The sequence below is a fragment of the Struthio camelus genome, chromosome 1, assembly GCF_040807025.1.
Source record: "Struthio camelus isolate bStrCam1 chromosome 1, bStrCam1.hap1, whole genome shotgun sequence".
NCBI classification, from domain to species: domain Eukaryota; kingdom Metazoa; phylum Chordata; class Aves; order Struthioniformes; family Struthionidae; genus Struthio; species Struthio camelus.
The window spans coordinates 223,680,560-223,705,601 of NC_090942.1; the positions used below are offsets into that span (position 1 = coordinate 223,680,560).

Genomic DNA, 25,042 nt, shown 5'->3' on the forward strand with positions numbered 1-25,042 from the left:
ATGCATATGAAAGAATTTTAAACATTCTTCCAAGAACAGGATTCACTTCTTCTCTTTGATCCGTGCAGTAGACCAAATTCCAATCAAGAAGGTGACATATTTAAGTACCTGTTTCCTGCTATTAACATGGCAGCAAAAATAACTCTAAGAAAAACAGAGGTGCTGAGTTCCACAAAAAGCGTTTTGAAGGAGCTCTTGAGTTTCAATTTCAGTAAAATTCCCCTTCCAGGAGAGGTAGGTCTCATACCACCAATATGAACATTCATTCCCAAAATAACTCACTTGGAAAGCAAGAAGTTGAAAATATATTTCCTCCTTTCTCCTCCTGTGCAGAGGAGACGCTTTTGTGTCTCCTAGAGCTATGAAGATACTCCAAGTCATTCCAAGTTTGAGCAAACAAAACACTTTCTGTAGTCTCAAGGTCTTGTTCATGATACACGGACCGGACAAGACAAGACAGGAGTTCCTGAGCCCCAAACCGCCAGGAGTCAGGAGACCATGCTGGGGAAGTAGCATTGGACACACAGAGGATAAGAATGATTGTGCACGGTCAGTCCAAAGGCCATCTAGCCCAGAATCCTCCTCCAGCTTTCAGCAGATACCTACAGAAGCATAAAAACAGAGCAGTCACACAGGATACTGCAATCCAGTATTGGTGCAACCTTAAATATTTTCCACTCCAATTATACAGCTCCTGGGCCAGAAGTCATTTCTGTGCATTTTGTAACCCTCAATGGGTTTGTCCAATCTCTCTTTTTTTTTCTATGTACCATTTAAATTCATTTCTTAACTCACCAGGCAGTCTTTCACTACTTTTATCCTACTCACCATCAGTGCTCTTTCCTAGTTGTTGTCATTTTATCATTTCACTCATATAAATGTCTGTTTTTGCAGATATGTTTAAATAGGACATGTGTCAGCACAATGTATCTCAACTATGATTGTACGAAGACAAAATGCAGTGGCAGAGGGGTAAGTAGAAAACACCTAAATATCCTTTGAAAAATACAATATATAAAGTGTAAATTCACATATAGTATCTCAAAAGCAATGTCAAAAGCTCAGAATGGTCTCTGGTTCAACAGCATGGCGTTTATTTTGTTGTTCACCGGTATCTGTCCTCCCAAATTCTGCTCCGACTGTCCCAGCACTCTTAACAGCAGTGTTTATTGGATGCTTTTTTTCCATTTTTCTCCTTTGTTCCCTCAAATACTTTAAGAATCAGCTTGCACTTCGTAACTCTTCATCCTTCACTGCGTCCGTTTGTGCTACCGAATTTAAACCAGCTGGAGCTGGACAAAAGATCTTCTAAAAAATACTTCACTTCACTTCCTTTGCAAATACTAAAGAAATGGCAGATTTCATACCACAGTGGCTGTGTTTATTCTTCCATAATACAAACATTTCAGATATTCATATTGGCATAATTATTTCACACATGGATTTGTTATAATTTTACTTTCAGGTCATCTATCCTTCCTTCCGTACAGATATTAATGTAGATGAGCAGAAAGAGTGTCTGGATGCTAGCAGGGATGCTAAGGGAGAACGTTAGGGGAGATTTGCTATCACCCTGCCCTGTATCTGTAATATCCCTAAGAACCAGTAAGAAAAATTACTGTTTCCATTTGTGCTTCTGGTTTTTCGGCTTTATTTATGAAACTAGATTGCTGGCAGTCTCTCAGCTTGTAATTGGAAGGGTCAGAGGACTGCTTTTCTCCTTCTCTGTCACCAGCTGTAGGTGGCTGACTCTGTCAGAAGTTGATGTGCCTGGTAACATAATTCTCGAGGTAGCTGGAATAAACATTTCTTTTTGCTGTCTCCAGTTAGAGAAAGTTTTGACCTTTCACAAAATTTAAAAAACACATGCGTTATTCCTGGGAAGCATTCCTCCAAATTAAACACATATTCTTGAAATTAATAATTATTGTCCTGCATGGTTTGAGAAGTAGAGCAAATAAGTGAAAAACCTAGCCTCCACCCTATCTCATGCCAAAAAATAACACAGACCTGGACTAACAACAAATAATAGTCAACCAGCCAAGTAGCATCTACTACTAGGGTTAGAGAGGCTCACTTCCGCACTCCTCCTCACTGCATGCCACTGAAGTAGGTTGGCCTCAGGCCCCATAGACCCAGAATCAGGGCTGTAATCTCAAGGGACTTTTTTCATCTGCTCCTGCTCTTCCCCTCTCCCATGCCCGCACTATCTCTCAGCTCCCCAGCCTCACAGACACAGAGGATGCTCCTACTGCTTCCAGGTGCTGCCAAGGAAGCTCAAATCCTGCACCAGTAGTACTAGGTGGCAGAGCTGTGTCCAGGCCCCTCTGCACAAGGGTATCTGGCTTCAGATCGGGTGGCAGGTGGTCCCAGAAGCATGTCAGCTGGAGTGCTGCTTCTCTTGAGCATGGCAGATTGTTGCTGCTTTCAGGGAGAGTCCTCTCCAGCAGAGATGTGGAGTTTCTCTTGGAGGTCCAGCCCCAAAGTTGGGAGTCTACACGGTCAGCCAAGTGATATCAGGCTAAACTGGTCCACAGTGAGGATGGCCAGCAATGCCTCATGAGCGTAACAGGGAGCCCTTCTCCTCTGCTACCCTTTCCAGGCAATTAATGTGTTAGGCCACAGCATGCCGGTCTGCTAGGAACAATGAGTGAGAACTGAGGAACACAGGAACTGGGTAATCTGGCCGGGACATGACAAATAAATGCATAACCAAGGGGGCTGGGATCTCTGTCTTGTAGGAAAAGCCATAATTTTTGAACCACATGAAGGTGACAAATTAGTTGTAGACGTACCTGTGAAATTTTATGTTGTCGTGATAGACCTAGTCATGTTATTCTTTTTTTTTTCATGCCATAAAATATTTCTGTATTCTTTTAGGTGTGCAACAACAAGCGAAATTGTCACTGTAATTTTGGGTGGGCCCCTCCAGACTGCAAACTGGAAGGATTTGGAGGCAGTACTGACAGTGGGCCACCTCCTTCTCTTGACTGTAAGTGCTGTGGAGTGGCACCGTTCTGCACGTCTCACTGCCCTTCTTATTTTTTCTTGGACAAGTTTAGCCATTCTCCACCTATCCTTTCATATCATACGACTTTGTTCACTCATATGACATCACTCAGGCTTCTCTGCCTCCCTTGCCATTTAGTCACGTCTTTTTTGTCTCCGATCTTGTCTTCTTTTTATCATTCAAGTTGTGCTTGTCTTGCCTGAGTCTCATGAGGCTGCTCTCAGGACACCCATATGAACTACAGATGCACTCCATAAAGCACAGGGGCCTAACAGCAAACACAGTTCGTTAAGACAGTTTATGAAGAGTGTCTTATGAGCTCATCAAAACCCTCTTAGAAGAAGCTTCCTCTCCTTTCAACAGAGATCTCCAGCAGAGCTTCAATCCTAAAGAGGACAGGACATAAAAAAATATAATCCTAGTATGGCTTTTTGAGAGGTGCATTTCTTCTGCCTCCCTACGTACTAGGCATTCTAGCTTACTGATTAACAAATTACCATTCACTCACTCACTAGCAGTACTCCACAGACTCATAAGCACCCGACAGCTTTCAGGCTCTTCCCTGTCTCTCTTTGCTTATTTTTTTTGTTACTGAGGAAGAACTATTACATATCTCTGCTGCTCATTTGACCAGTAAAGTGGGAAGCTGCTCAGGCAGTCACGGGCCCACGGCCACTCCAGAAATCTCACTCTTTTGAGCAGGTAACAGTTTACATGACAAATTAACTGTGCTTTACATCTCAATCCATTGTGATATTTCACCTATTTGTGGGCAGGTGATGTTACCCAAAAGGCAGTTCTCTGCTCCTCTCAATTCAAGAGGAAAGCCTAATGCCAAGTTTCAGCCTTTTACTAAGTTCTCCTTAATGGTAGCTCAGGCAAGCTGGGAGGAGTGACCTCTTTCACGCTTTCCGTATGAACTACCTCCCATGCTACCAGACTTGCTTTCCAGCTACCAGGAACGTCCTCAGGATCCTCGGGATTCCCATGCCATGGAATGAATGTGCCATGGCACCAAACCTCCTTGCACAGGGCGTGCGGTGCGCAATCTTGAACTTACACTCATGCTTTTCATAGTTCACACGTTAGGGTTGAGTTTGGCATTCCCGCTGCTGCTTAGCCACATTGCCAACTTACTGATCACTGTGCATAGCTGACTGCTTCCTACTTCTGCAGTCTGTCTGTGCTGTGGCACAGCTCCCTCCTCCATGCCCTTCTTCAGTTCCTGCTACACCATGTGATGCATTTCCCCTTGCTTACCAATTTCTATCACATGTCTAACAAGCACTATCACAGAATCCCAAAATCACAGAACAGTTGGGATTGGAAGGGAACTCTGGAGACCATCTGGTCCAAACTCCCTGCTCAAGCAGGATCAGCTCAAGCAGGTTGCCCAGGACAGTAGGATTTTGTGCCCAGTAGGGTTTTGAATATCTCCAAGGGTAGAGACCCCGCAGCCTCTCTCCTGTAATGGGTTAATTATTTTATCCATACAATAACTACACATTCAAGGCTCAATCATCAGCAGAAGATGTTCAGTTCATGGTACTTATATTTCACTGCTATAATTGGATATTTCTTCATTTGTGCATCTTCCTCAGGCAACATCATGGGCAGCCTTCCTTCTCGTCTGTTATGTCCTCGGAATCCCTATCATGCAGTCCCAAAGACTCCCTATTTTCAGGCCTGCATAGTGCTACTGTAGCTTCTGCGCTGCATATCGGGATCTGCCTCGAGGCTTATACTGTTTCTCAGAAAGACCAGCACTCTGGCAGCTCCCGACTGGGTGGTGGTGGAGGTACCCTGGAGACCCAGCAGATGGGGAAGGAGTATGCAAGTGCACAACAGCTCATTTGGGGTTGTGAGCGTGTATATTCATGAATATGTGTGCGTGTATGACAAACTGCCATTTCTACTAGCAATGTTTTTGTGCCAGAAATGTCTGGTGTGCACCGAGAGTAATGTTCTCTCTATCTTTTATCCAAGTGGAAGGAGTTGCAAGGAATATGGGAAAAACTTTTGGCGCGCTTCTTTCATTCCTTTTGATTTCGGGCATTTTGCTGTACAAGAGGGCTGACATTGCTCAGCTGTTTCAAAGGTAGGTAAAATTTACATTATTTGGCAAAACCGAGGCACTTCTAACAACTCCTAATCAAGGTTCCCAGCATTTCCTTTCATGAAGTGCTTAACCATGAACCTATCATGTAATGTTGGTCATCCCTCCTGTAAACTAAGTTTCTCTTTTGCTTTTTTAGAGATACAGCCTATAAGGTAACGCAACCAAATGTGCTCTGATTTATGAACAGAGCTTTGTCACAACTGGCTGTAACGCAAAAATGGCAGCTAGGTCCCCTACTATTTTTAATGCAGCAGAAAGTTCTGCTTTTTCTAAATGGCTCCTCTTTATTCTTTTCCAGAGGGTTTATTTTCATTTCTTTATTTTTTACTTTTGTTTTCACCTCTTTTTATTTACTGAAAAATGCAAACAAAAGTTGAAGAAAAAGAAAGATTGTAAAATAGTGTGTGGAGGATAAACACTCGCTTATCGTCTTGCTGTTTTGCACATTTGTCCCAGGTCTAATGGGTTTGTAAGCTTAACTGAAATAATATGTGAATATGACTCCAGCCAGGGGAATTATTTAAAATCCAGAACCAGAAAATGAAAGATGACATTCCTCTAGATGATCTCTGCGCATCCACGTACTTGAGATTTGCTGGGTTAATTTATTCCACCAAGAAATAGGATAAACCATATAGAGGTTTGTTCTACTCTGTGCAGCAAGACTGCCTAGCACACAATTTCCTCATTTATAGCCACTTTAATTATCTCTACCCTATGTTACAATCCCCAGAGCAGATATAATAAAATGTTTTCCCCTTAACATAATGATCTTTCATCTCTCTGGTATGTGTTAATCTTAGGTATAGAGACAGGATTGAACTGATTTTATAGTTCCATTTTCTTGTTGTTTTAAATATCCATGTCAGAGAACATGATTTCAAAAAAACACCCACTAATTCTCATAAGGTACTTGTCCATGAACTAGAGCATCTTACTCTGCATGAAATCACTGTCCAAAGTTCACGTTCACTGAACACTTTTACTTTACGTTATAGATGCGGATTTAGAAGACGGAGAACACAAAGTAATACTTCTCCTTCGAAGGAAGTAAGTGGTGTTCTCCCATCCCCTATTTTAGAAAAGACATTCTTGAAGGATTTTGGAAAAATGTGACTTCTCAGTACATTCCTAAAATCTCTATTCTTTCTCAGTAAATCTTGCTCTCCCAGTTCTTTCAGTGCAAGCTGAAAACACTTAGTGAAGACACATCCAAAGAGTACACATACTTAGCACTATACCCGCAGAAAATTGTTCTGTTTCAGGTCAAAAGCCTGTTCAGTGTAGAAATACCAGGTTCATATAAATAGGACTGTATTTAGACTTCTTGCTTCAGGCTATATTCAGATCAGCTTCATGATGCCACAGCTGAAGAAAGCACAAACAAAATACTAGTATTTCTCAGAAAACAAGAATTTTGTCTACTTTGGGAAGGAAGACAGGGAGGCAGACATCGCACGGTTGGGGCCATGAACTGTCAAGCAGAGAGCCAGGTTCAAGTCTCTGCTCTCGTACTGCCACATGGCTTTTCCGTGGTGCCTGCTACTGATTTTGTTCAGCAAGGCTGTCCTGTGCTCAAGGAATTTTACTAATACAAATTATGTCTAAGCTGATGCAGTTTCATTAGATCAACTTCTTAAAGAAAAAGCTTGCTGGGGAAAAAAAATCTGCCTATTATAGTTGGAAATGCAGAAGAAAACAATAAGGATGTGGACAACAGAAAATACAGTAGAAAAGAAGAGCGGCTAAGGTCTCAGCTGGAGCCATATGTGCAGGCATCAACAGTCCTGAAGGTGTGGGGCCATAGGGCCCAGAAAAGAGCACTGGGCACAGAAGCTCATGGTTTCATTCAGACATTGCTTTTCACATTTATTGTGAAGAGAAGACTGAGAGGCGAGCTGATCAATGTGTACAAGTATCTGAAGGGAGGGTGTCGAGAGGATGGGGCCAGACTCTTCTCCGTGGTGGCCAGCCACAGGACAAGAGGCAACGGGCAAAAACCGAGACACAGGAAGGTCCCTCTGAACAGGAGGAAAAACTTCTTTAGTGTGAGGGTGACTGAGCACTGGCACAGGCTGCCCAGAGAGGTTGTGGAATCTCCTTCCCTGGAGATATTCAAAACCTGCCTGGGCGTGATCCTCTGCAATGTGCTCTAGCTGACCCTGCTGGAGCAGGGGAGCTTGGACTACATGATCTCCAGACGTCCCTTCCGACCTCAGCCATTCTGTGATTCTGTGATTGTGGAGAGAACAAAAAATGATGAGACTAAGCTACAAGAGATTTGAGCTAGGAAAAGGGAAAAAATGCTGTATTTCTTTTTGAATAGCACTGAAGAGGTCTACACCATATTTCTGTCTTCACATCTCAGAAAAGTAAACTTAACCAGATAGATAGGAAAATCTACTTGTTTAATAAAAGTGTGGCAGTCATTGTCACAAGATGCCAATGTTCTTAACATAAAGCAGACTGGCCACTTGAACAGATAACAAGATTAAGTGAAGTTCTATCCAAGTATTAGCATAACCGACAAAATAAATGAGAGCAGACTAGAAAAGGTAGTCTAGGAAAGGTATGCTGCATCTGCCATCTCTGCTGTTAATACATCGTGTTGGACTGTAAACAGGTCACAGGAGTCTCGGTGGATCTGATGAAATGCATGTAAATAAATTCTGCTGAGGATAGGCAATATAAGAATTTTACTACAATTTTGCAAATGTTATGAACGGGAAAAGCTGTTAAAGACAGAAAACATGTATCAGATAAGTATATCAGGGAAACAGAGACACCAGAGAAGCTTAGAAACCACAGTCCAGGGAACAGGAGCAAAGAGAGGAGGCACCTTGGTTACATTTACAGGTGATGTCAAAATCCTGGCCGCAAAATGCAGCAAAGAGTTGGATAGAGGCTTCTTGAACAGTCTAGAGCAGGTAACAGTAACATGCAACAGTAACCAGGACATGACAAATTGATCCTTTCCTCTAACAGCCGGCAGTTAAGGGATATACCAGCCACAGCTTGCAGCCACAGAGAGCATTGTGTTTAAAGGTCCTGCTAGACTTAACCCTCCACAAACACGTCCAGTCCCTCTGAACCTACTTATCCTATTGCATCCCCAAGATCCTGCGACTTTCACAATCTCATTATGCATTGTACAAAAAAGGACCTCCCCTCTGGAAGTGCAGCGTTCCAAACAATTCAACTGTTCTAGTGTATATTCCTTAAAACTGTAAATGCTGGACCCTGTAATGCTATATGCTAACACAATAACCTCTAATTAAATATGTTGTGATGACCTTAATACTTTATCTTTTCAGATAAATCAAGCCGAGGCAGAGGAAAGTCCTTTTGAGGAGTAAGCCAGAGCAGTGCCTCTTTCCAGGACACAAGACCCCAGAGGGTTGAAAATAGCCTATGGAGCACTTTGAGTGCAGCCTCATGCACCGCTGGCTCTGCAGGAACTGTGCGAAGCCATGCTTTCCAAATCTCTCATACTAGCTTTGTTTCTGTTCAGTTTTAGATGACAATGTTACCTTCAATGAAATAAATAGTTTTTCCTCCTTTTTTTGTTTACTGCAAATATCTATCTTTCTGTTTTCCGGAAGGAGGCTGGATTTCTCCAAGGGTTCCTATCTCTGCTTCCTAAGCGTTTTATGCCTGATCTGGTAGCAGTCTGGATTGTTACTTCATGAGCCTTGCAAACTCTGTATGGCAGGCACAAGAAAGGACGTATCTTGACATTTTGAATTTTTAAGGCTGAGCATGGCAATTTGTGCATCTAGAACAACTGGCTGCATACACACAACCCTGAGAATCCTCGTCTGTGGTCAAGGCATGCTCATCGCTATGTACTGACCGTACCTAAAAGGAAGCATGCACTGCCAGGATGAGTGGCAATCAAACTGCTTGGGACTCCTTACTTTCCTCCTTTAGACTCGTTGATGGACAGTGCACCTCCCTGATCCCTCCTGCCTGCTTCCTGCAGATACAGCCAGCACCAACACAGGAGAACACGTGAAAGAAAGAGCAGCTGCACCATTTCTTTGACTCCTTACACATAAAAGGACCAAACAACCCCCCGCTCCCCAAAAAAGAATATTGTGTTTCTGTTTGAAACACTCATCCATGAACACACTGAGCCATATAGTTGCTTTGTGTGGGTCTGGATTTCAGAGTCACGTCAGAGGATGAGGTTTGATGGGCTCTTTGGCCATACAAACGTCCACAAGGTCTTCTGTGTTCAAAAGCTGAATGACAACAAAGAACGTGAAAGAAAATGTTTTATCTGCACTTGAGCCACAAAGACTGCGTTTTCCGTAAAGATCAGACAGAGATTCCAGGCATTCTTGGCAGCAATTCCCTTTCCAACTTACTTTCAGCTCATCTTCTCCAAAAGAGCACGGAAGATGCCTTTGGCTCAAAACAGTTAACTCCAAGACATAGTCTTGGAGAACTGGTTACAGGCATAAGATAGAAACGGCTTTGATTTCTCATCATCACTATAGAGAGGGTACACTAGGTACAAAGCCTCTTCTGCATGCCAGTAGACAACACGAGTAGCTTGGATTTCTAAGTTACTGCAAGCTAAGCAGAGGCTGCTGGATCAAGAGGAGGAGGGGTTTTGCAAAACTCTCGTTGTGCAGAAAACATTTTTCCAGCAGAAAGAAAGACAGTACAAAATTCATGTACTTGGTATTAATAATGGACTAGAACACAACAACCTTCAATTCCAGCCCATGTGCTACAGCATCACAGCAGCCACTATTTCATCAGCCGGTCTGCCTTGATGAACTACCATCCTGTAGCCCAATGAGCACGCTGGGACAGAAAGGTGGTCACCACACAGACTGTGTTCCTGAGCAAAGCATATAAAGATATATACATATGTGTGTATGTTCTTTTAATTTTCAGCTTTTTCTTCTCCCAAATTCTCCAGACACTTCTTTTCATGGAAGGAGCTCCCACTCAAAAAACCTTGTTTCACCCTCCCATATCTTCTCATACCAGCACCTGACCTCTCTGTGTATCTGCCTTTCCATCTCTAAAACGGAGATCATCGATGACTGCAGTGGAAATGCAATAGCCTCAGAGTAGGATTTTGCTTGCAGGGAGGTCCTGGAAACACCACCGTACACCACCCTCTCCCTGATCCTCCTTGTCATGTCACAGTGACTGGCACTCTCTGGGCCAGAGTGAAATATTCCCTCACAATCTGAAACTTGGTCCTAAAGGTGTGGGGGCAACCAGCCTGCAAGAGAGGCAGGTCTACCAAACTTTCCAATAATTCATCTATCGAACTTTGAAGCTTACCAAAAATATACAAGGCATGATCACTTATGGTGTGCTGCCCATAGGAACACGGAACAACACTGAACATCTGCAGTCTGAGAAACAGCTCATTCCAGCACATATCTCATCATACCCCTCAAAGAAGCAGTACTGATCATCACCTCTACCGTCCCAACAACAATGAGATACTCAAGAACTTCTTCATCAGATAATGGATGTTCTTAAGATCTTGGTAGATACTGCATAGGAAGAAGTTCTTCAAGTGCTGGGTAAACTGTACAAATCAGCATCCAAGAAATTAGGTTTCTCCTCTTATTTGAAGACATTGGAGCAAGAGAAACAACGGAAAACAAATACTAGCTCTCATCTACATTCAGAGATCTCATACACTTCCAGTCCCAGACACCTCAGTTAACAGCTCCTCAGACCATTTTGTCTTAGACATCATCTCTGTGAAGCACACTAGACTGTCTCAAAATTTCCTTATTTCCCATTCTCCTTCTCCACGTGCCTATTGGGAACTCTGTGGCAATGAATTACAGCAGAATACAATGGACTCACTTCTGTTTCTTGGAGAAATACAGATGCCTCCCTCATTTAGAGTGAATGGATTTTTTTCTACATTAGGGGCTGGCATCTAACACAAAATCGAGGAGGTCTGGGCCTTCACCCATAAATTCAGGAATGGTAAGGTCAGCCTTCACTAATTTCACTCTTCAAGGCTGAGCAATACACTTTCAAAAGCTCACCCATCATACAAAAAGTTGCTGAAAATCCATCTAGCATAATTTCTTTGATGAACACTGTGTCTTTTCTCCAGTCTTTCACTGACTCCAAGAGTTTTCAGCAAGCTTTCAGCAGCAGTAGTCACTCATCCCAGCAGACTGTAATATGGCCATACCTCAGTAGCTGGTTAATTGAAGAGAAGCTGCAAAGGACTATCATCTTCTGCATCTCTGCACAGGAAAATGCCTGTCATCAGACAATCCCATGCTCACATGGACTGCGTTTATACTCAGATTCTCTTCCACTCCTGAGTTACCCGTAAACAGCTAGACCTCAAGAGCTGCTAATTATGCTTTCGTAGTATTTAATCCTACCTGTGAGAGCCGACAACTTAGTCCCTTGCTATTCTGCTTCTGAGCTTCAAGAGCTGACACACAGTTTCGCAGAGCAGACTTGCAGTCTTTATTCAGTCTCTTCCGATCTGAAGCAAGGTCATTGCTTCAGAACTACCAAAACTGGAACACGTGTAGATCACACTTCTATAACTGAAGAAAGGGTAACTTACCCTGAAACAACTATGGTTTTTGAGGACTCTCCTCCTTTTATACCCCATTACTGAAGAGCAACAGACTGCAAAGTCAACTATGTCACCCTATCAGTTTTTGGGGAAGGAGGATGGCACACAGGACTTGAGCTCTTGAGAGCTATCTACCCCAGAGGTGGACTATATGAGGAAACCATTACCTGAAAGCATGGTAAGTTATTTTCTTCTTCTGAGCTTCTCCAAATGAATGAAGGCTGCTGCAGTGGGCAGTGTTAGCATCCAGGAGGAACACCCTGCACACTTTGAACAAGTGGGATGGCAACATATCTTCCTCTACACATCTTTATGGGGCTGCAATACTGCAAAACCCATGTCTCCTGTGCATACACATACATGCACTCCATATGGGGATGGATTTCAGCTTGTGTGGAAAAACTACAGTGAAGTAAGTCCAAATAATGTTCTGTGTCTGTCCCTTTTCAAGTTTCTGAGGGTGGCTGAGCTATAGAAATAGTAACTGGAAATATTATTTTTATCCTTGTGACTAACCGCTGTGTAACATTCAGACTGAAGTCTACTCAGATATCCAGAAGGCAAGTAAGATTTCATTCCATTTAAAGACTGTGTCAGAGTTCTCATACTCATTGCATTGTTTCCACTCCTAGCTCCTTCAGTTTCCTTTCCCAACCTACACGTCTACAAGGTCACCCAAAAACAGATATAACACTAAGCAAGTGGGCAGAGAGCAGCAACTAAGAGAGTCTGGAGTCTCCTCCTCCTTGCCAGGCTCTCCTCCTGCACAGATTCTGCTGTAGAAAACCTACCTCAAACGAATGTTTTTGAGTATTCTGAATATATATTGCAAAAACACAGCTTAGACTGCTCCTATTATTCCAGCTCTATGGCAATTGTTTCCACATTCACCCTTTCCTCTTCAAAATGTTGAGATTAAAATATTCTTTTCAGGACAAGATTGTGAAAAAGCCCTAGAATGTTGTTCTCGTCATCCAGACCTCAGCACCTGAAAAAGGCCCTGCATTGTTCATAATATTGGAGGGCTTTTACTCTTTTCTCGCACTTCTCAAATTTGCTCCTTTAGTCCACTGGAAAGCTAAAGAAAAGATAAAATAAAAGGTGATAATGTGGGGAGAAAAACATTTTCCTGTGCTCTGCTCCACCTGGTATCCACAGCGTCCAGTCATTGTCCTCACTGCTCTGCTCTGTGCTCCCTTTCCTGTAATAGCAGTCATCAACAGGAGATCATTTCCAGACATTTGTCATCACATCCTAAACAAGTCCATGGAGTTTAGTGGACTTCAGTGAGCCAAACCACAGCTCACTGCCAAATGGAGGCAGTCTGGCTCCCACCCCTTCCGCTGCCATTTGTCCTTCTCTCTGCTCTCATGTCCTGCTGTAGGCTCCCCTTGTGCTGATTCGGGCGCTTGTCCCTCTCGGGCTAAGCTTACGTCCTGCTATTAATGCACGCAGATGAGAAGAGAGTTAAAGGGAGAAGGTGACGAAGGGCTGACTCTGAGTTGGATGGAAGCCCTGAGCCCACTGAATGCCACATCCTTCTGTACTCTGAAATGCAGCTGGTACTGCCACAACTGTCTTCGTGGCTCATCGCAGCATGCCTTCCAGGTCTCAAGGCTCCTGGTGAGAGTCTATCCTCCTGCCCACGGCTCTGAGAGCAAACCTTTGAGTAGCTGTAGGAACTACTTAACTTTCCTAGGTCAGTTTTCCTTCCCTCTGCAGTCTTCCACAGCAGAGACCCTTCTCTGGCATCTGAGGAGACTCTATGGGACTTTTCTCTTAACTGAGCCTCAGCTGCGAACCCATCCCACTAGGGATTAAAAGTCACACAACAGGCAGTGGAAATGCCAGAGATGGAGAGGGCAACAGTAACACTTCCACACCACCATTGCCTGCTGCTGCCAGTTACTCCAGGTGAAAAAGCGATAAATGCATGCCGTTTGGCTTAACCTGATGTACAGAAAGACTATTGTGTGGTTACACGCTTCATTAAATGGGTCATCACATAACACCTCCAATTTCAGACATTGCAACAAGCACACTTTTTACATCTAAAAACATATAAGGCATCCCAGTCTGTTTGATTCAGCTTCTTCACAAGATGCTTACTCAATACTGTTTACTTTTGAATCACAGTATATAAAAAGAATGGGTAAAAAGAGGTTCTTCAGACACTGCAGAAGCAGTGAGTGTATTTCAGACTGATGAGCTATTTTGCAAAAAATGAGATAATGAGATATGAGATAATGAGAATGAAATACTTTTTCCTCTGTACACGAGAATTCTCGCCACCCTTTTTCTGAACAGTTGTAATGCTGAAATATCTTGAGGTCACAAAGCAAAAGATGTCAGGAACGTAGCTACCGGCAAGGAGAAGTGCTTTATATGTCTACCAGCTCCAGTTACTGCCTCCAGAGCAGAGCGCGGCCACCCAGCTGTCGGCTCTGCTACACGAAGGAAGGAGTTTGGCTTTCTGCCCTTGTTTTCTCAGCATTTCCTCCTCCATCCCTGGTTTTGCTTTTGCTTCTCACTCACTTCCTCTTGACAGCCCTTAAGGGCCCTGAGCACAGAGATTAGACAGCACAGCCTAAGGCTGAAGAACTGCTGTCCTCCACAACGTCCTACCATCCTACCGTCTCTCCAAGCAATTCAAAGCACCCAGAAACGGCCCTAGTACACTGTCCAATGCCTCGTCCCCCTCTCTGACAACTTTCCCAGTTGTCAGTTTTCCCCTGACATTGACAGCACGCTGAAAGGTGAGGGGAAAACAGACAGAACTGGATGTCAGATAACACAGGGGACGCAGCACGGATTAAGAGATTCACGTTCAGACGTAATTCTGCAGAAACCGTCATTTTTCCTCGGAAGCCGTAGGCTGCCACCTTGCAGCGTTACAGAAAATAGACCAAGCTTGCCTCGCAGCGCCGTGCACGCCAGCTAAACCCTGGCCGGAAGACAGAAAAGGCACAATATGCTGGATACCCAACCAATTTCAAATCATCGCTGTTGACCCTGGCGTGCCACTGTTAGGATAGGGGGGCCCACAGCTGGAAGCAAGCTAGCAGGACCGGTCCGTCATCACCTGCCCAAACATAGGCGGGGGAAAAGCGGGTGACAGCATACGCGGGTGCGGGCAAAGGCGCCAAACTGGCAGATTAAGAGTGGTTATCTCCTGCTGCAAACATCAGGCCCAGCCCCATAATCTTAATTTCAACAGCGTCCTCTCGGCAGGGGACTCTGAAGCCTACGTGATGGTCTCACCTACAGGAGACCTGTCAGCAAAATAGTGAAGCGCTCAAGAGCGACGGGTTGCCAAAAAGAAGACAAAAAAGGGAACTGGTAGGTAAGCATCATGTTATATATGGAGGTATAAACGCAGAAGTAAGGCTGGCTTCGCGATTTTTGAAGGCTTGGGAGGTTCCTGGGTTTGGTGGATATTATCTCCGGGCGGAGGGAGCGCACGTAAACCGCTATCACTCGCGTTGTACGCTATCACTCGCGCTGTACGTTATCACTCGCGCTGTACGTAGGAGTTTTTCCGACGGCTCTGCTGCACCGTTACTTGCTTTTCAACCCTCTGAACGTCACACGTGAAAGGGGCCCGAAGAAAACGCTGCACCACGATGGCCTGCCGGGGGCCGCGCGCTTCACACCGCCCGGTCACCGCCGCGCTGAGGAGCCGGGCGGCTGTTTCCAGAAGAACAACGTGCCTTGCACCACCACCACCATCACCCCGGCCGGTTTTTCCCTCAGGATGGCGATTCCCGCCCTTGGCCGCCGGCCGCAACCGGTTGGAACCGGCTCGCTCCCGCCCCGCCCGGCCGGGCGCGGCGTGCGTCACTGCGGCGCGCCGCTTGACGTCAGAGCGGCGCGCCGGGCGGGCGTTGCCATGGAGGCGGGCGGCGGCGCGGCCGAGGAGGACGAGTGGCTGCTCGAGTCGCTGCGCCTGTGAGTGCGGCCCCCCCCCCGGACCCCCCCCAACAACCCCGGTCCCCCCCCCCACAGCCCACCTCCGCCTCGCTCTGCCCGGCAGGTACGAGGAGCTCCACACCTTCGAGCTTCAGGCGCCCACCCGCGTCATCGAATGGGCCCGAGGGAGCCGTGAGTGTGGGGCGGCCCGGCGGGGGGGGGGGGCGGGCCGAGGCCCCGGGGCGGGAGGCCTCGGTTGGAGGGGGGGGGGATGCTGAGGGGCAGGCCGGGGAACGCGACTCTGGGGGGGGGGTGTAGGGGAGACTGGGCGGGGCAAGGGGGAGGGCTGGGGGTCGTGACCCCCGGGGGGGGCAGGAGACCCGGTAGTACTGGGGAATGGGGGGGCGGGGAGGGGGGAGCGGGCCTTACCGGGCACTGGGGGGGGGGGGAATGGGGGTGGGGTCGGGGAGCGGGCCTTACCGGGCACTGGGGGTGGGGTCGGGGAGCGGGCCTTACCGGGCACTGGGGGGGGGGAATGGGGGGGTCGGGGAGTGGGCCTTACCGGGCACTGGGGGGGGGGAATGGGGGTGGGTCGGGGAGCGGGCCTTACCGGGCACTGGGGGGGGGGGGGGGAATGGGGGTGGGGTCGGGGAGTGGGCCTTACCGGGCACTGGGGGGGGGGGAATGGGGGGGGTCGGGGAGCGGGCCTTACCGGGCACTGGGAGGGGGGGAATGGGGGGTTGGGGAGCGGGTCTTACCGGGCACTGGGGGGAATGGGGGTGGGTCGGGGAGCGGGCCTTACCGGGCACTGGGGGGGGGGAAAGGGGGTGGGGTTGGGGAGTGGGCCTTACTGGGCACTGGGGAGGGGGGAATGGGGGTGGGTCGGGGAGCGGGCCTTACCGGGCACTGGGGGGGGGAATGGGGGTGGGTTGGGGAGTGGGCCTTACTGGGCACTGGGGAGGGGGGAATGGGGGTGGGTCGGGGAGCGGGCCTTACCGGGCACTGGGGGGGGGGGAATGGGGGTGGGTCGGGGAGCGGGCCTTACCGGGCACTGGGGGGGGGAATGGGGGTGGGTCGGGGAGCGGGCCTTACTGGGCACTGGGGAGGGGGGAATGGGGGTGGGTCGGGGAGTGGGCCTTACCGGGCACTGGGGGGGAATGGGGTGTTGGGGAGTGGGCCTTACTGGGCACTGGGGGGGAATGGGGGGTTGGGGAGTGGGTCTGACCAGGCACTGGGGGGGAATGGGGGTGGGTCGGGGAGTGGGCGTTACTGGGCACTGGGGGGAATGGGGGGGTGGGGAGTGGGTCTGACCAGGCACTGGGGGGAATGGGGGGGCGGGGAGGTGGGAGTGGGCCTTACCAGGCACCGGGGGGGAATGGGGGGGGGGTGCGGGCCTTATCAGGCACTGGGGGGGACTGAAGGGGGGTTGGGGAGCAGGTCTTACTGGGCACTGGGGAAATGGGGGGGGTCGGGGTGTGGGCCTGACTGCACACTGGGGGGAATGGGAGGGGGGGGGTCAGGGAGCAGGCCTTACCAGCTCCCTTCGAAGGGGCCATACTGGGCCTCCAGGGGAGACTGGGTAATACTGGGTTGGGGACTGGGTTGCTTGAAGGTGATGGGGGGGGGGGGATGGAGTCTGGGTCATACCGGGGCTCCGGGGTGGGGGGGAGGGAAGGGGGGGGCTAGAGGGCACTCTAGACTGCGTGCGCAGGCTGGGTGGCGTGGCCAGAGGTGAGGCTTGCCCACCCTGGGGTCTTGTGCAGGGTGGGCCAGGGTTCAAGCTGGACCCTACCAAGGCTCTGGGGTCCAGCTTGGAGGGGGCTGGGCGGGGAGATGTCCCTCACCGTGTCCGTGGGTCCCCCCGCCAGGTGTCTGTGTGGCGGGGTATGGGCATTCCAGCAGGAACGAGATCCTGCAGTTGCTTCCACCACCAACGCTGCAGGCGAAGGAGACCCAGGTGGGTGTCGCGGCCAGATCAGTGCCGGACCCCTCCGTCCCCGCTGGCGTCATGCGGTCAGTGCTGCCCTTGAGCTGGGCCTGCCTGTGCTGGGCTGGGGAACTGGCAAGCTTCGCAAGCCATCGCTCAGTCTCTGCCGCTTTGACAGCCACTCAGTCGAGTCTTGAGCAGCTTTGGTCTGTAGCTAAAGCGTGTGCATCGCCTGGCTGCTGGCCACCTGAGGCAGCGCAGGCTGCCGGTGCAGCCATGCGCTCCTGTTGCTGCTCGGCAGGCAGGTAGTGCCGTAACAGCTTCTTCTCGCAGAGCGTGGATGAAAGCCCTTGGTTGGGAAACATGAAGGGTGAGGAGACTGAGGAGGAAGGGACTTGTCTGAGATGCCTTGTCTCGGAGGACCATGCTGCTTTCTTAGCTGGTGTCTGCCAGGGTGGCACTTGTGGCTTGGCACAGTCCAGAGAAACCTCATTTGTGAATGCTTCTTCACTGCCTGGGACACTTGATGTAGCGTTAGCATCTTGTTGCGCCTGTGCCAGGCAATATGACCTGTGCTTTGTGCTGTATTTTTCATGGTGCTTTTGCACTGCGGTCTTCTCTGCTCCTCCAAGTGAAATGGGAATACTGAGGTTGGCTCTCAGGTGGGTGACCTCTAAGGTAAAGCAGAACATGGTATTCAGTAAGCAGAAAGCTTTCCTCCTGAGCCAGATATGCGCATGTTGCCAGAAACGCTGTCAGAAGTTGGAACTTGTAGCAGTAGTCATACAGAGATGTCTGAGATGCTCTAACCTCTCCTAAATAGGGCCTTAAGGCTAATGGACCTATGCTTCTTAGCAGTCCCTCATTACATGCAGCTGAGGGGTGTTTTACTGCCCAAGTCACTGGGCCTTGTGTGACTTATTTCGCTCGTGTTCAAACTCTCTAAACGGTGTCATCAGCCCTGGGGCCCCTTACGTTGTCCTGGAACACAGGAGTCCTCACCTTCTGTGCTAAACTGCACAGTACTGCTCTGTCTCTCTTCCAGAGCTCTTGGCAGTGACTTTCTCCACATTGTTTTTTTTTTTTATTTCTAATTGTTTTTTAACTATTTTGAGATCCTTCAATCGTACTGTTTAAAAAAGCATTAATGGACAAGCAAGAGCTTTACCATGAGAGATTTTGTGTTATGTCTTTGCCTTTTGGGGGGTAAGTGACCATACCAAGCTTTGCATTGTTAGAAGTGAAGAAATAACTTTGTCTGCCTCTGATTTCTAGGGTCTGTGTCCAGAAAGAGATTTCAAGGTGGAATGTGGTGGATTTTCAAACCGCCCAGTGTACAGCCTGAAACACGTGCCAGACACCAGGTATAACTGCACAGTCTTTCCAAGCAGTGCTGGCAAGGGAGATGGGGCTTGTTCGTTGGGAACTCCTTCCCCTTGCCTGCCTCCCCGTGCAACTGATAAATCCTGCTGGTTTTGAGCGCAGTGTGAGCAGGGGAGGGGAGGTGCTGGCCAGAGACATGTAGTGGTCCTCCTAGTGTCCTGTCTGTGCATTTGGAGTGGAGCAGTCTACCGGGGTGCTCAGCAAAACGCAGTGCGCCCTGCAGCTGCAGTACTTAAGGCTGCTGGTGTGCCTGTCGTGTGAGACAGCTGGCTGCGTTGCTTGGTTCCAGCGATGCTGTTATGAACTAGCAAGACAAAAGGCAATTAGAGAGAAGAGCCTGGTGACTTCTGGCAGGAATATGGAAAATTATTTGCATCTCCTGATTCCTGCGTGCCTTTAGGGCATTCCGTGTCGCAGTGCAATTGAAGCTGTTGGCATGGGCCACTGGACAGCTTGAATCCTCAGCTTTGAGAAGTGAGCCAGCAGGGGTTGCTGAAATTGGTGTCAATGGTTCACCTGGGATTCCTCCCTACTTCACTTCTGAGCAAGGATATCACTTCCTTGCACTGCCTTTTCTTTCCCTTCCCTTCTCCATTTGGAGCTCCATGGAGCAGAGCACCTTCCGGTGGCTCCCGCAAGGCTTTCCTGCTCAGCTGGTAGAGCAGGATGCTAGCGGCTGCTGTAGCTGCTCTATAAGTTCCTGTGTATGCAGGTTCAGAAGATTTTCCCACAATTATTTGAAGGTCACGCAAACACTCTCTCCTCTGGCTGGTTCACTTCAGTTGTCCTGCTCTTTCCTTGTATACAAAACTGTGTTGCACTTCTCCCTGTGAAGCTGTTTGTACCATTCTTAATCTAGTGCTTTTGTCAGATGTGCTAATAAAATGTGCTGCTGCCTGGGACTGCGCGTAGCTGGGCTGTGCAGAGCTGTGCCCTTGTATGAGGAGTTCTGGGGTAACTGTCCCTATGGCTTCATCTCTGCTCTAAGTACAGACAGGAGCTCCTGAGCAGAGGAGGAGTGGCAGAACACAGCTGTGCCCATCGCAGCTGGTTTGTCCCAGGCCTGGGGAAGAAGGCTGTTCTCTGTTCCTGAAGAACTCGTGTCATTTTTTTTGTCCCGAAGAACTCGTATCGTTTTTTTTCTTTCTGCAGCTTGTTGGTGACGAGTGGCCCACCAGACAGCTCCCTCCAGGTCTGGCAAGTGTCAGCAGAGGACTCTGGTAAGGGAGAACATTTCTGCAGTGAGAAACTACTCAAAACCAGTCTTTGTGTTGGTAGTGTCACTAGCTACTCTCCCTGTTGGTGTCTCTGCTTCCTGGGTATAAAATGAGGAGAGGAATCCCACCCCTGTTTAGTGAAATCCTGGGAATGCCTTGCTCTGCTTTGGGTGACTGCTCTTGCATGGGAATGGCTGGAGAAAGGCATGAAGACAAGCATCTTCACTGATTCTCTTCGAGCCTTGAAAGACATGGACTCCGCATCTAAGTCTATGTCTGCTCCTAAGGGGATTAGTTGGTTTAGGCCTGGCTCAGTAGCTTTCCGCTCTTTGCTCTTATTTGCGAGCTCTTACTCATACAAACAAAAATCCTAATCATATAATTGGAACAATATTACCTTAATAACTCTAAGGGTTAGAAATAGTTTTGTACTTCAGCTTTTGGGAGGTACCATGAATCACCTCATTTCTCCAAGCCTCTTGTTTATTGCTTCTGGAAAAGGCTTAATGTTGCTCTGTCTACTCTTGTGAAACGTTTTGCAACCATCAAAAAGGAAGTGCAAAATGTTATTAGGAGTTTGTTTTATCCTTTTTAATTGAAAGTAAACTTCCTGCTTCATAACTTTCCATGGAATTTACTAGATTTTAAATGACTTGCTATCTATCCTTGCTTGATATGTTGGAAAGAGCGGCTTTTGTCTGGGAAGGAGGTTAGTCATAATTTGATTTTGTACTGGTTTAGTGGGTCACTTTGGGCTTTGTGATTTTGCATCTTTGTGCAAGAATTGGATTACTTGCATCCTGACCTGTTTTACAGCTGCTTATATCTCTCTTCCAAACAGATGTTATTAAATCTGTAAGTGCCATTCCTACAGAAAATGGCACTGGACAACCTTGGGCTAAGATTGCAACAACTTCTGCCAGAGCCCCGTGGGTTCTTCATGGCTCGAGACTCAACAGCGTCCAAATTACAGAGGTTGAGTCAAAGAAAAATGTCTACGTGGCAGGTATTCAAACAAAGTCTAATCTTATCTGCGTTTGGAAAGCTTGGGTTTGGTGAAAGCAGGGGTGTAACTGCTCAAGTGGCAAATGCTTCACCCCATTATGGGATGCTTTCAGGCGTGTGCCGAAGGGCAGCATAAAGATATTTGCAGAAAGTACAGGAAAGAGGTTACAACGCTCTGGTCCAGCTCCAGCTTCTCACTGCTGCCCTTGGCAGTGATTTTCCATGCTGCTGCCTCAGATCTGTGCTCCTCTGAGAGCTCCATAGACAGTTTCAGTCCAAAGAATCAGGTTAGCAGAGGGCCGCTGTGTATGTTGTTGTCGAGTGCTGATTGGTTTATACAGAATAGTGTGGATTAGGCAGTTCTCATGTAAGCAGCTGTGCCAGCCTGCTGAGGTGGGGAGGAGGAGGACGAGATCTCCAGGGAGGAAGGTGACAGGGCAGTAACCTCTCCCACTAACTCTGACTCTTTTGGGGGCTATTTGTCCACAGCACAAACCAGGTAGGTGCTGGTCCCAGAGTCACATCGCTGGGGGTCCTTGAAGTCCGCATCAGTTTGGGTAGCTCTGTGTTACCATGTGATCTGGCCATGCGGATGGAAGCAAGGGTCATGCCAGCCTCATCAAACCAGGCCTGCATTAACCTCGAGGTGGGAAACCCAGATCCAGCTTGTCTGGGTGCCAGGGTTAGCAGCAGTAGCTGCCACCCCACAACTCATGGAGAGTACCCCTATCTGGGTGCGTTCCTGAATGTGCCTGTCCTGCCAAAAACATTGGTTGGGGGTGGGGAGACTAAGCAAGTGCTGTTTGGGAACGCTAAACTATTTGGCTGTTACAAACTTTACTCCAAGTCTTCCTAGTGCCTGCAAGCAAAGGAGATGCCTTCTCAATCCAGCATATGGCTTTACCTGCTCAGTAAGACTCAGTCCCCACACTGTTCATTCCCTGGGGAGGAGAAGGGGGGCTGTGTGTGTGTGTGTGTGTGTGTGTCCAGCACCTGTAACTCAGCATGCTGAGGAAACAAGAGAGGGTCAAATTTTCCAGACACCACGAGGCTCTGCTGAATCCCCCTGCAATGTGGACTTGTTGCTCCTGCTGCTGAGGGGTAGTGCTGCAGGCATCCGCTGTTGGAGCCCTGAGCTGCATCAGGTCCCTCGTGGAGCATGCAGCTCGAGCAGGGCTAGTGTTAGTCATGGGCCTGCGTGGCTCCTCTTGCCTTTTGAAGGACACAGACCCTGCCTGCTTCATGTGGAACCTGTGCAGAGATAAATCAAGCAGGTTCTTGGTCTGTGCTGCTGGCGCTGTGTGAAGAGCCAACTAGCATTGTGTGAAAGCCACTTCTAGGGACAAGCCTAAAAATTTACTTCCTTGGGCAAGATTGTAGCAGAGCCCCATTATGCAAATATTTCTCTCAGCACCTGAGATCTACCTGTCCTTTTTTAGCCTCCAGAAACAGTGAGGAGCTCAGCGGCGTAGCGTTCCTGGATTGCAACACGTTGCTCATCTGCTGTGTGAAGGGGCAGCTGTGCCTGGCTGACGTTCGACAGCCGCAGAGTCCCTTGGAGGCTGCGTCCGTCCCCTCGGCGCCGTGTGGCGAACGGTGGTGCATGGGAGTCGGGCGCGGACCTCAAGGCTCTGACTCAAGCTCCCACCCTGTAGCTCGCCTCTCGAGTGGAGGGCAACTCACCCTAACAGATGTAAGAAAAACCTCCGAGCCCTTGGCTTCAGCCAAGTGCAAAGTTTCCTCTCCCAGCTCAAGTGCAGAGTTCCTGTGTGTCTCTTGGGCTCCTGCTCTGGAAGGCTGCGTGGCCGTTTCAGGTATGTACTTTGGGCAGAGATCTTTCCTGGATGCTTGTCTGATCTGTGTGTCTTTGCACAAAGGCCCAGTTCACCCCACCTCACTCTAACAGAGCAACACACTAAACAGGTGTTTAGTGCCAGTGACCGCCTGGCAACTGGGATGTTGCACCAGTTGGACCAGCTGGGCAGCGAAGCTGCCTCTTGGCCAAAGTGTTGCAACTTCAGGCTAGTGAATTTGCAAGCTTTTGGGATTTGGCCTGTGTTCTTCCCTGCAGCTGTCAGAGACTAACTTCTGAGACAAGCTCCTCAGAGGCTTGGACGCTCTGCTCTCATAGACCTTGGATCTGGGCTTTTGTCCTCATTTGCCTCAGCAGCCCTGCAGGGAGGGGAGTGTGAGCCCAAGGGGGTAGCATGAGCAACTGGTTACTACTCTGGTCTCTCTGACTCCCTTTTATTCAAGGTTTTGATGGGACTGTTCACGTGTATGAGACACAGAGCTGGGATAGCTCTGGCAGGGAAGCAGAGCCGCTCTTTGTTCACAAAGGCCACGCGTTCAGCGGACTGGACGGCAGCGGAGGCTCTCCCCTGGTCACAGTGCACACATGGCACCCACAGAAACCACGAACTTTATTGTCGGCCGCAAGCGATGGCTCCCTGCACGTTTGGGACTGGGTTCAGTCTCGTGGGAGCTGTGGGTAGATCATGCTTTTGGTGAGACTCGGTGCATTTCCTGTCTATGATCTAGTTTGCATAAGCCGTGAGATTCTTGTTTACTTGCAGATGTAGCTAGCAGTCCCAAGTGTGACAGATGCTATTTTAATATAGTAATAATTTTGATTGTGTTACTTGTTCTCATGCTTACCAGTCTTGTTCAAATTATAGCGGCGACTGTGTAATAGCCTGTAACGCTGATTGTGTCCACCAGCAGAGAACATTGTGCCATCATGTTATTATAGATCCTCATAGTGTGCACCATAATGTTCAGAAGAAGCAGCTGAAATAGTGTGAGTACAGTTTGAGGAAATGGGATATTCTGAGGCACGTTCAACCTGGTGTTTTCCAAGCCTGAAATGCCGTCAGGAAAGCTGTACACCCCGTTGGGTTTTGGCATCTCACAACATATGTACGTCATGAATAACGGCCTCGGCTCAGGAAGTCACAGTGTGAAGGCAGCCTGCCTGCCGCAGCGCGCGCAGCCTTCAGAAGGCATAGGAGCAGCCTTTCAGCCCTGACTTGCTACAAGCTTCAGCCTCCTGCTGTGTAACTGGAGAGTACCTGGACTAGGACAAGGCCTTGGTGCCTTGTGAAGTCTTTCCCACCAAATGAAAGCTTAAATTTGATTTTGTTTAAGTTTGACTTCCTGTGTCCTGGTAGTTTGGGGAAGCTAGGCAGTGATTCTGACAACCCCCTGGCTGTTTTCAAGGCTGTACTGGGAAACATGGTGTCTGCTCCTTGTCCCGAACATGAAGGACAGCATGCATGTTTCATTGAGATATGAGCAGCTGGGAGGGGAGGGTTTCAAGAGCTATGGCGGAGACTTGTCAGGGCCAGGGAAGGGGTGGGCAGGGTGTTGCTCACTTGCAAGCTCGGACCCTGGCTTCTCCTGGCTTGTTGGGTTACTTGGGCCAGAGCAGCCAGCCAGAGGAGACTGGATCTCACAGCCCTTTCTATGCAAATACCTGTGTATGACCTGCCAGGCTGCTTCCCCTCTGCTCCGCATCTGTGCATCCAGCTCTTTTGCTGTCCCTTCTTGCTAGTAAGTGTCCTCACACAGTTACTTCTCCACGGGGTTGGGAAGCGCCATGTTGCTCCTGCAGGGATGCCAAGTCTGGGATTAAGTTGAGGTGAGACGGGGGCTGAGGACAGGCCAGGGCGATGGGGACACTGTGAATCAAGGTAGAGGTTGTACTTCAGGAAGGTGAAGCTTAAAGTGGCTTAGGAAGCTTTAGGTTTGGGAAAGGGGTGTTCTACACTATGCTGTGTCGCATTAACTAAGTAGTTTGCCTGTAGGTGCTAACCCTGAAACCTGTTCCCTGTCTATGTGATAACAGGGGGAAACACAACACTGCTCACCTAGCAGATCTCCT

General features: G+C 48.5%; 2 protein-coding genes across 2 annotated transcripts in view; both read left to right on the forward strand.

Moving 5' to 3' along the window:
- Positions 1–7,414, forward strand: part of LOC104144680 (disintegrin and metalloproteinase domain-containing protein 9) — a 43,181-nt gene extending 35,767 nt beyond the window's left edge. The window contains exons 17-21 of the mRNA XM_068934260.1: positions 895–972; positions 2,881–2,992; positions 4,997–5,108; positions 5,266–5,281; positions 7,286–7,414. Coding sequence (XP_068790361.1) covers positions 895–972; positions 2,881–2,992; positions 4,997–5,108; positions 5,266–5,281; positions 7,286–7,414 — 447 coding nt within the window. The remainder of the gene's footprint in view (positions 1–894; positions 973–2,880; positions 2,993–4,996; positions 5,109–5,265; positions 5,282–7,285) is intronic.
- A 4,877-nt stretch (positions 7,415–12,291) lies between these two features.
- Positions 12,292–24,295, forward strand: WDR73 (WD repeat domain 73). Its single transcript, XM_068930843.1, has 8 exons — positions 12,292–15,666; positions 15,752–15,819; positions 17,496–17,584; positions 18,830–18,918; positions 20,090–20,157; positions 20,996–21,160; positions 22,599–22,973; positions 23,416–24,295. The coding sequence occupies exons 1-8, from the start codon at positions 15,473–15,475 to the stop codon at positions 23,652–23,654; spliced, it is 1,287 nt and encodes a 428-aa protein (XP_068786944.1). The 5' UTR covers positions 12,292–15,472; the 3' UTR covers positions 23,655–24,295.
- Positions 24,296–25,042: the final 747 nt, after the last annotated feature.

Coding starts and splice junctions, on each gene's coding strand:
- WDR73 (XM_068930843.1), top strand. CDS start 15,473: ATGGCGATTCCCGCCCTTGGCCGCCGGCCGCAACCGGTTGGAACCGGC. Junction 15,667..15,751: donor CTGCTCGAGTCGCTGCGCCT/GTGAGTGCGGCC, acceptor TCTGCCCGGCAG/GTACGAGGAGCTCCACACCT. Junction 18,919..20,089: donor AAACACGTGCCAGACACCAG/GTATAACTGCAC, acceptor TTCTTTCTGCAG/CTTGTTGGTGACGAGTGGCC.